General features: G+C 37.9%; 2 protein-coding genes across 3 annotated transcripts in view; both read right to left on the bottom strand.

Annotated features, from left to right (window-relative positions):
- si:ch1073-291c23.2 (uncharacterized protein LOC799862 homolog) overlaps positions 1-409 on the bottom strand; it is a 5,653-nt gene extending 5,244 nt beyond the window's left edge. The window contains exon 1 of one of the 2 annotated variants that reach the window (XM_037697522.1): positions 248-409. The gene's annotated coding sequence lies outside the window, so the exon portion shown is untranslated. The remainder of the gene's footprint in view (positions 1-247) is intronic. The other variant, XM_037697521.1, reaches the window with a different exon arrangement.
- A 3,279-nt stretch (positions 410-3,688) lies between these two features.
- LOC119423291 (phosphatidate phosphatase LPIN1) overlaps positions 3,689-11,094 on the bottom strand; it is a gene marked incomplete at its 5' end in the record, with an annotated part of 10,843 nt that continues 3,437 nt past the window's right edge. Inside the window, 9 exon segments of the mRNA XM_037690684.1 lie at positions 3,689-5,137; positions 5,253-5,356; positions 5,547-5,661; positions 7,130-7,282; positions 7,403-7,489; positions 7,651-7,799; positions 9,256-9,394; positions 9,510-9,571; positions 9,745-9,837. Of these exon segments, the coding sequence (XP_037546612.1) occupies positions 4,876-5,137; positions 5,253-5,356; positions 5,547-5,661; positions 7,130-7,282; positions 7,403-7,489; positions 7,651-7,799; positions 9,256-9,394; positions 9,510-9,571; positions 9,745-9,837 (1,164 nt within the window). The 3' untranslated portion in view covers positions 3,689-4,875.

Genomic DNA, 11,094 nt, shown 5'->3' with positions numbered 1-11,094 from the left:
TATATATGTGTGTGTGTGTGTGTGTGTGTGTGTGTGTGTGTTGTTGTTGGCTCCTGTTGACAACGCCATCCTTCCTCTCTGTTTTTTATTATATTTTGCATTTATTTAATTATTAGATCACATGCTTAATAAAGGATTTACAAAACTTGCTGCAAATCTTCATTTGTTGATTATGTTCATTTACATCTATTAACTTGATATACACAGAGTACACGAAGAAAAAATGTCATGGTTAAAAACAACCTACCGTGCAACTCCAACAATGTTGTGTCAGAACATCCAGAAGTTTATTAGCAGCTTGTTGACGTTGTTGACATCTGAATTTGTAAAACCTCAGAGCGGTGACAAAAAAACAACCAGATGATCGAACACTTCCAGATGTTGTTCCACCCAGCAGCTTCAGCTTTCTGCATGTGAAGCCAATGGCATTACCCTCAAACACAAACACTTCAACTTATGAGGGTCACATGGGAGGGGGGAGCAGCCCTTTCTCTTAAAGTGAGATTGCAAACTTTTAAAACAACTCGTATGGGAGCAGACTAACTTTAAAAAAACACAAAACAAAGAGCTGTGAGTCAAACCAACATGTCAGAAAAGAACAAATCAAGAGAAAAAAGGAGAAAAGGCAGAACGTGTGCAGTTGTGTGATCAGAGCTTCAGCGAGGAGTTGTTTCACATCGAGATCACATCTGGACACAGATGTGACGTCTGTGGAAATGATCCCTCCTCCTCTTGTTATCCTATTACAAGCTGTCGTGTGTTTGGATAGTTTGGGATGTTGAATTTGGTGATCTTCTAGTTTTTTAAACGACTTTGAGAATCAGTGTGTCAAAATGATTTTCAGCTGTTTGTAAGTTTTGTTTTAATGAGAATAACTTTGTAGGATCTTGATTTAATTTTTTTTACAAACTGTCTAATTTCATAGGATATTTTTGGATTTTATTATTTCTACAGTCAAATAATTTGTTATGCATTTGTAACTATCTACTCGTGCATATGTACAATAGTTAAAGTACATCTCTTGTTTCATTTATTTCAGTTAATAAAAAAAAAAAATTCAATCCATCCATCCATTATCTTTTACTCGCTTCTTCCATTTTGGGTCACCGGGGTCACTGGTGTCCATGTCCAGCAATCACTGTGCGATGGCCGGGGTACACCCTGGACATGTCTCCAGTCCATCACAGGGACACATTGAGACAAACAAGACAAACAAACATTCACTCTCTCACTCACACCTAGGGACAATTTACCAATCAGCCTAACATGCATGTTTTTGGTCTGTGGGAGGAAACTGGAGTACCCAGAGAAAACCCACGCATGCACGGAGAGAACATGCAAACTCCACGCAGAAAGGCACCCAGGCTGGGATTTGAACCGGGGACCTGCTCGCTGAGAGGCAGCAGCTCTACCAGTTGTCCCACCATGCTGCCCTACAATCCAATCCTTCTTTAAAAAATAAAAAAAAAAAACTTTTTTTTTTTCCAAACATCTGAAGCAACAAGTGGAGCTCAACATTTTATCTGCTTAAATAGATACACCCCTCCTTAACCTATACTTGGAATTAGTTTACATATAAAACAAGTTTACATTTTTGCCTGTGTGTGTGTGTGTGTGTTTCCAAAATGGGGGAAGGGCTAAAGAAATCTAAAATATGTTGAAAAGAGGACGCACAGAAAGAGACAAATTCCTTGTTTTTTTCCTCCAACATTGAAACCTCAGTGGGGTGAGGGTATCGGGGGTAGCAGAGGGGGGAGGCAGGGTTGACGATCAAGTTTTTATGAAACAAAAAAGACCCCCCTCCCCCAACACACACAATAAATAAATAAATACATAAGTAAACAAACAAACAAACAAACAAATAAATAAGAGATAAAATAGATGCTATTGTAACATGAACGGATGCAAATGACAGGAGGGGGCGGTGCTGAGTTAAAGGAATGCTTCATTTCTTTTGTTCCTAACAAAACTAGAGACAAAAAACAAGTTCACTTCGTGCTGCGTAATGTAACAGCTGCAGAAACACCAATTTTGTCCAACAATCCCTAAATCCATGCTAAATATTTCCAGATTTACAAACCTAAGCAAAATTCTGTCTAAACTGAGAATTTAAGGAACAAATTGCTCTTAGGGGGATATAAAGATCCTTGAACTTTATGTCAGGGGTATTTAAGGTCATGGATGTTATCACTTATTAAAGTTATATTTATGTAGAACCATGTGTGTGAGGTCAAGTGAGTCGTTTTGTCTACTCAGAGAGGAACCAGCATGAACTGCCTGCAGATAATGGGGTGGCTGTGGCTGAGTGGTTAGAGCAGCTGTCCTCCAATGCGAGAGTTGGGGGTTCGAATCCACCAGCAGTCACATGCCAAAGTGTCCCTGGGCAAGACTCTGAACCCCTCATAGCCTCTGATGTGTGTCCCATCGGTGTTTGAATGTGATAAAGCTCTGATTAGTCTCTTTAGAATGATTTGTTCAATTAGCTTTGTAGAGATCTAGTAGAGTGCTGTATGAATGGATAAATGAGGCACAGATTGTTGTGTAAAGTGCTTTGAGTATCTAGAAATAAGATAGAAATGCGCTATAGAAGTACAGTCCATTTACCATTTATTTACTATAACTTCTGACGTCTTCACATCTGTGAAGTTGTTTTGACCTCATCTCTGTCTGATAAGTATAAAACACACTTTTTATACTGTCTGTGTACAGACTTCGTGACCGAAGCTTCAGTGTAACATCTGTGCAAGTCCGTGGCTTCAAACAGCTGCTGAGTTCAGAGCAAAAAGTACATGTTCCTGTTTTTTTGTATTTTATATCGCTTTAATGTAGCTTTTTGTGTTTTGTTGGTTTTTAATATAATTTTCTTCCTTTTTTTTTCATTTTATATGCTATTTAATGATTGTGTACTGTTGTCATCTGTGTTCTTTGTTTAAAACATGTCTCTCTTGTAAATGAGTCCTCAATGAGACTAACCTGTATAAATAAAGGTTGAATTAAAAAAAATAACCTCTGCGCCCCACCCTTGGAGTTGAAAAGGCTTCTCGCGTCCTCAAGAGTGACTTATTTGAGTAATGAGATGAAGATAGGACAATTAATTTATCCAACACTTTATATCAGTCATCACACATGCAAATAAATAAAGAGCATTTGATCTTTTTTTTACAATGTTTATTCTACGCATCGTTTTATACTGATAACAGTTTGCACTACACACTGCTGGTAAATGAGTCTTGATGCCAGAACTAATTGCTTTACATTAGAAAATCAAGAAAAAACTGAAAACATGGAAATAGTTTTTAACGAATCTTTCACAGAAAGAATTAAATGTTAATAAAAAAGGATCATTTTGACGTATTAACTCTGCCTTTTATTGTAGAACCAGTAAATACTTCTGTCCTGATTAGTTCTTTAGATAAAGTCAGTCACATTATGGCACCACGTACAACAGCTTATCCTGTGTATAAATACTATGTTACAGTCAAACACACAACAGTTTATCCTGTGTATAAATACTATTAAAGTGAAACAGTCTGTTAGAATCAGAAAGCTCGATAGCCGAAGATACTTTCTAGTCCTTTTTTCCTTTAAGGACAGTGAAATTGAATAATTTCGAAAAATCAAACAAAAAATTTGTTTAATTACCAGAGAAAGAGACCATCAGTCCATTAAAAAAAAAAGTACTGCAAGTTGATCTGTTGCTTTAGTTACATCACATGGAAGAAATGATTCTTCAGGTTTGCAGAAATACTTTGAATGGGTGCACATCAAATAGAAAAAACAATAATAAGACCACCGATAAATTATTTTTGACTTTACACTAGATCAAAGATCCTTTACAAAAAGTACTGTACCTTTATAGTCACAGTATAATTTTTTTTTTTTTTGTTATTTACAGTGGTCTTCCATTCTTCGAGTACACAAGCAAATGCATAAAAACAATATATTATTTGAGCAGAGGATTAAAAAAACATATTAACACATGAAAATATTGTGTTTTTGACAAATATTTCCAACAGCTTCCAATGTGTCAATAACAAGTAAATGTTATACATAAAGACAAACATTTGAAATCATGTGACACTATTTTCACATTAGAAAACTACAAAATGATCTTTGCTCTAGCTTAGCTTATGAAATGATTGCATTAGTATTAGTTAGTATGATGTGTGATTTTATATTACATTCTCACATATCACTTTTTTTTCCACATTTAAAAATAGAGAAAAAAACAAAGATGGCCTATATTTGCATTGTTCTGCCTTCTTTTTTAAAAAAGTCATAATGAACACAAAATGGCCTATGGCCTCATGTTTCACAGTAGTACGGTCAAAATACTTCATGTATTTACCTGAATCTGCAGAGGACTTGGACACTGACGATGTCTGGTTTGAATTCCTGTACGTTTTTGCATCAGCTGGATGGTTTTAATGTGTGTAATCCAGATGTTCTGCTGCAGTGTTCAGTGAACTTGAGGTCAGAAAAGATTACAATCTGAACACCAAGACTCTGAGACTGTATCCGTGTGATTGGTATTCCAGGGGACAGGTAAAAAAAATTAAATCCCAAAGAAGCTCATAAAAAGGAATACTGCACTGTTATATTTATCTAGATGTATATTAATGTTTCACGACAAAGAATATTTTGTTGCAGTGCAGTCTTTAAGTGTTTGTGAATCTGTGCTCTAGTTTCGTTTATGGGATGATGCTGAAAATACATTCATTTCCTCTGTATCGGTAGCCATAGTTAGTGGTTTTCAGGAAAGTTTTGAAGCTACCTTCATGTGCTATATTAAATAAAAGCTTAAAGGCAGTTCCCATGACAGTTCTTGCCTTTGAAATAATCCCTCCTGAACTGAGCTGCCGGTTGCACGGTGAGTTAGGCGACCTCGGGCTTCACGTCTGCCTGCGATGTGGACAGAAGCTGGACTGCAGCAACATCCATGTTAGATATGATGGAGTCTCCTAAACTTGTTTCAAGAGGATGCAGGTCTTCTTCCTGACACATACTACCAGGAAACGTTTTGCTCCAGTAGTTGCACTCATCAAAAGAACCAGAATCAGAACGAGGAATGTCATCTTCCTTATTCTGAATCAAATCGGGGAAGACGTGGTCGACCATCTCACAAAGGCGCGCAAAGCTGGGAAAGATTCACAAAGATGTGAAACGTCAGTGCTTGAATTTGTTCTGACAAATCATACAGATGAAAAAGTAAAAAAATAAAAATAAAAATACAAATGGAAGATGCTGCTTACGAGGGAATGTTGGTTTTTGCATGCTCCTGTGTCAGCTCCCCCTTTGGATTGACTGTGAAAATCTTGTTCAGAGGAATGCCCACCTCCTTATAAGAATACACATCCTGAAATTGCACACATACAAACAATCAAAACAGGTAATGAAGGTAAAACATGACGAAAAAAACAACAACACTGTTGTAAAAACACGTATTTAACACAGAACTGACATCCAGAGGCAGAAAGGCCCTTCAGAGTAGCTGTCAAAATGTGTGTGTGTGCGTGCGTGCGTGCGTGTGTGTGCAGGAATCTCACCGTAGCTCTGTTGCCAAAGGCTGCATAAAAAGGTTCTGTGTTTGGGTAGAAAAGATGCTTGATGTCTGTGAGACACTCAATTTTAAACTTCTCCGGTTTCTTTTCAATCACCTCCCTACACCAAAGACATGACAGCACCCATTAGTATCGTTTCTTCTTCTTCTCTTATTTCGTAAAGTTAAAATCGTGTCCAAGGTATCAGGTAAAGCTGACTGAGCTGTGAAATCTAAATTCTATACCTTTGCTGTTTGCATCAGAAACCATTCATCCAGCCCAGTTTCATTTTACCCGCTTTTTACATTCCATGTCATGGGGGTCACTGGTGCCGATATTCAGCAGTCACGGTGTGAGAGGCGGGGGACACACTGGACAGGTCTCCAGTCCATCACAGGGACACATAGAGACAAACAACCATTCACTCTCTCACTCACACCTAGAGACAATTTAGAGTTACCAGTCAGTCTAACATGCATGTTTTTGGTCTGTGGGAGGAAACCGGAGAAAACCCATGCATGCACAGAGAGAACATACAAACTTATGAGGGAGCTTTAGGGCCACATTAAGAAAAATAAATACATTGAAAGCCATAAAATTACGAGAATATAGTCGTATGAGACTTTTTTTTTCCCCAGCTCTCATTTATTAATTGTTTTCAACGAGTCGGATCCACAACGCGACCTGTCAATCAATCCAGTAGGCGTGTCTGCAAATGACCAATCCAAAGCTAAATGCTCCTTACCTGCAGAGAGCTGCTGCAGCCCATCAGAGCGTACCACCTTACTGTAAGCAGGTTCAAAGTCCTGATACTGATAATAATCTGATGCTGATGTGCTAACAGATTAACTATCTCCTTATTTGTAAAACCAATACCAAAGTATAACTTAACAAGATGCTCAACATTCTTCCTTCTACCATGGTTAAAATGCAGTAAACTCTGCTTTATCGTGTCGGAGTTCGGATAATATTAGGACTCATTTAGCTTCGGATTGGTCATTTGCTGACATGCCTACTGGATTGATTGACAGGTCGCGTCGTGGATCTGACTCGTGAAAAAAAAAAACACGAGGGCTGTAAAAAAACTCGTACGACGTTATTTTCGTAATATTAAGACTTTATTCGACTTTATTCTCGTAATTTTACGGCTTTTAATTTTTTTTTCTTAGCCAGGCCCTAAAGCTCCGTCGTACACAAACTCCACACAGCAAGGCCAGGAAGCAAACCTGCAACCTTGCTGTAAGGCCACAGTTCTAACAAGTGGGCCTCCGAAAATAAGTCAATTTTATTTATACAGCACCTTTCATAAATATATTATCACAAAATGCTTTACATTAAAAGTAAGAAAAATTATATACATACATCAAAATAAACATCCATACATATTAAAGCATAGAAAAATACAGAAAAAAACAGGGTATAGCACACACCACACACATTAAAAACTATATCCAGCTAAAAGCCTGTTTACAAAAGAATGTCTTTAGATGTGTCGCCTGCATCAGAAGTGATGACATATTCTCCTATAGAAAAATGTTTAGTGCTTTTTTCTTAAATCTAGTAATTTGGTAAACATATGTGTGTCTGACCTGTGAAAGGCAGAGAAAAGACTGCTGGGGCTGAGCAGCACCGGGCCCATTGGCAGCATGGTTCCCCTCTCATTGACCCAGGTCAGGTAGCCTCTTGTCATACCAGCCATACCAATGGCCCGCGCTGAGCAGTACATGAATTTATATCCATTCCTGTGAGACAACACGTCATGTACTCAGCTATAATACAGTGAACTTAATATGAATTCACCCAAATAAGGAAGAACTAGAAATGCAGAGTAAACACTTCAGTGGAAGTTAGGCCACACTCACATGCTGACTTTGTTGTAAAGTCGTGCGATTCCCTGATGTGTCCAGTCTTTACCCAAAGTAGGAAGGATGTGACCAAGAGTGTCTGACCTGAAGCACAAACCAAAAGAGAGAACAGATTAATTCAGGGGTTATTAAAATCTAATGTAGCTCATGAGTTTAAGCAATGTCAAACAAGGCTGACACCTGCTGGTAATAAGCTGCAACTGAACAGACAGTCTCCTTTTGACAGATAGGTTTTAGCCTCCTACCTGGTGATGGTTCCATCAATATCTGAGATGACTATCTTATCATCCCAGCTCCATAGATAGATTGTGCCATGGCAACGACAGGTGCCTTGATACTGGGTGGTCACACTAAACACCACCTCGTTAGGACCCTCCTTTAGCTGTAGGCTAGCCTGCAAACACACACACACACACACACACACACACCACGCACATGCAGCCAGAACACAAATACAAACATTTAAAACATTAATAAATTACCTGGAAGTTGTTTATTAAGTGTCACACAATTAACATAAAGATTGCAAGAATATATCTCAATGTACCATGTATCCTTCACAATCTAATGTAGCAAAAATTTGTCTAAAAACTTCCAAACACACAGTTTTTATTAGTTTCAGTAGTTGGTTTATAGTGAGATAAAGTTTTATGTTTAAAAATACATTTTGTTCAAATAAAATAGCAGCCATTACAATAATGAACATCACACAGTGACTTGCACACCAAAGCTTTAAACAATGACACTGCATGACGTGTTAGAGCTCAGATTATGTAATGGGGATGAAACTCAGATACTACCACACTAAATTTTAAACCAATATCTGTAAAACGGACCAAATTGTAATTGTTTCAGTGTTTGATGAGTAAGATGGCAGCCATCTTGAATCAGGTTGACTCTATACAGTAAGTTGTAGATGTACATCCAATGATTACTTTCTGAGAGTTTCCAGGGGTCTGCAACCTTGACAATCAAAAGAGCCATTTTTACACCTTCCTTCACTAGATTAAACGTGTCCAGAGCAGCAAAAACCTGCTACAACTGTGGTTATCAACTGGTGGCCCGTGAGCCACTTTAGATTTGCTGGAGGGGGCTTTTGTGGCCAGTAAGGGTGACATTATAAAGCAACAAATATCTAATGATTTTTAACATTAAAGTAAAATACAAGATTCTTGTAAAGAAGTGTGTGTGTGTGTGTGTGTGGGGGGGGGGGGGGGGGGGATCAGTTTTGACCATTTTTAATAAAAAAAAAATCTATAAACTATGCAGACAGTTCTTCATACAAACAAATAAAGCATAAAGTTAAAGTGAGTATGTTTTACTCCTTGTTCTCGCTCCAGTGTTCACGTATTTGCAAAATAAATTACAGGAAAACTGTTTGACCTAATCTTTTTTTTGTTGTTGTTTGTATAACCAACAAAAATTCAGTTTTATCTTAGTTTTGGTCAAAGCTTAAAAGAGCCGCTACAGAGGGACCAAAGAGCCGCATGTGGCTCCAGAGCCGCAGATTGCAGACCCCTGGACCAGAGGTTCATGAGAAATATTGCAAACAAACACACAGACAAATACAAGCATAAACATACACACAGACACAAGCAATTACATTATTTCATGGTGGCAGGTGATAAAAACATGAGGGACTTTATTCTTACTAAAATATGGACGTGACACAGTCAGAACAGCATATCCACATTCAGTAGGAGTTAGTTTGTTCTACTACCAGATAGCTTCAGAACATGAGGCTTTGCTCAAAAAGGAAATTAAAAAAAAATCCACAAAACTACTCATTCCCTATGAGCTAGTGTCCCTGCTGGATTTAATAAAACCAACCGTAGGGGGAAACACTGTACCAGCTGGTCTGAAGTGAGCCGGAGAGTCTTCTTATAACAGATGCTGCTGGAGCTCAAAAACGCCTCTGACTGGCTGGATCCTGACACCTGATTGGACGATCTGTGGTCTTCATCACTCGAGGAAGATTCATCCTTTAGCCTGAAAAATCCAAAGCATCCTGGTTGGTTTTAGAGGAAAAACTGATGTGGATGTTGAGTGAGGTTTTTAGTTGTAGTGATGTAAAGATGGCACCAGTATCAGGTGTGTGAATCACCTGTTTGGTTGCGTCATAGCGACTGAGCTCTCCTCTCTGTCTCCTGCTGCTTCAGACGTTTCCTAAAGTGCAAAAAGGATCAACAACTGAAACATTATATGCTGGTATTGAAAACGTGCTAAGATTCTAACTCTCGTCTCAAGTCTTTCTATTCTCTGACACTCTAAATGCCCAATGCACATAAATAAAGACTACGGGCTAGTTGAACAGCCAATGCTTCTCTCTGTGGACTGACCGACTTGGAGTCACTGTTCCTGCTCCTCCATGAGAACCACCAGCCTCCTCCCTTTTTTGGCATCTTTTCCTTCACTATGTGCTCCATTGATGCCTGAAAAAACGATGGGTATACAACTCAAAACTGACAAGAAATGTAACGCAAAACTAGCAAACATAAAACAAGAAAAATGACAAACACTACACAGTACCAAACTACAAATAACTTGCTAAAAACAAAGGAAGATGGACGTGAAAACGCATTGGCATGTAAACAAAAGGCAAAAATGCAAAGAAATTTCTGGGAATCAAGAAAATGAATCTTAAGGTTTGACACCAATAAGATTAATAAAAAAAAAAGTTAGGCTTTTTTTATACTGCAAGGAGGATTATCTAAACATTTATTAACACAGAAAAAGAATAAAACAGGAAACGGCATGCTCAAACACTCAAGTAAAGTCAGAAAACATCATACAGGCTGGGGTGTGCCGGAGCCAAACAGAGCAGGGAGGCAATATGAGAAGAGGCCAAAAACAGAAAACACATAACTCAAACACCAACACTTGGGAAACACAAATATCAGATGGGTGTGAGGTGAAAAAGTGGGGAAACAGAAGGATAGAAACATGATATTATTCAAGTTTTAGAACAACAAATTTAACACAAAATAGCAAGTCAGCCGTTTTTTAGTTGAAGCTAAGTATAAAACCTCATGCTTCCCATACACCAGCTAAAACTGATGTCACTTTGATTAAGATACTGAGTCTGAGAGCCAGAAGTGAGGCGTGATAGCCTTAAGACTTAAGTCAAATTTTCATCAAACGCTCAAAAGATGTTGGCAAATGACAAAAACTGAACCATATCAGGAGGATTTGTTACAAAAGCCTGAGAATGAGCAGTCGAGAAACATGATGCAGAGGAGTGCAAAGAGTATGAGACAAAACCTTGTCAAAGTAAACTAAATACTAAGTACATTTTAAAACCATAGACTAGAAAAATTGCATTTCTTGTGAAAATCCAGTGTGAATGCTTATTGCTGAAGAATTTGCTGAAAAACAGCTGAAAATAGCTAAAAACATGTTGAAATTAAGCTGAAATGGAAGAACAAGCCTAAGTTAGCAGAAGAAAACAAAAAAAAGAAGAAGCTGAAATTAGCAACAACAACAAAAAAGCTGAAAAGTAGCTGAAACGTCAGAAAGAAGCTTAAATACTAGAAGAAAGTGGAGAGAGCACAATTGTGTCCAGTTAGACTGAAATAAGCAGAAATGAAAACAAAAAGTGAAAATTATCTGAAAAAAGCTGAAATTTGCCCAAAAATAAAAATGGCTGAATAGTAGCTAAAAAGACAGAAAGAAGCTGAAATTACCAAAAA

Source organism: Nematolebias whitei, chromosome 2, assembly GCF_014905685.2.
Source record: "Nematolebias whitei isolate Nwh7 chromosome 2, NemWhi1, whole genome shotgun sequence".
NCBI lineage: Eukaryota > Metazoa > Chordata > Actinopteri > Cyprinodontiformes > Rivulidae > Nematolebias > Nematolebias whitei.
Note: the sequence above shows the minus strand (reverse complement) of the source record. Positions and strands in the feature narration are given on the sequence as shown.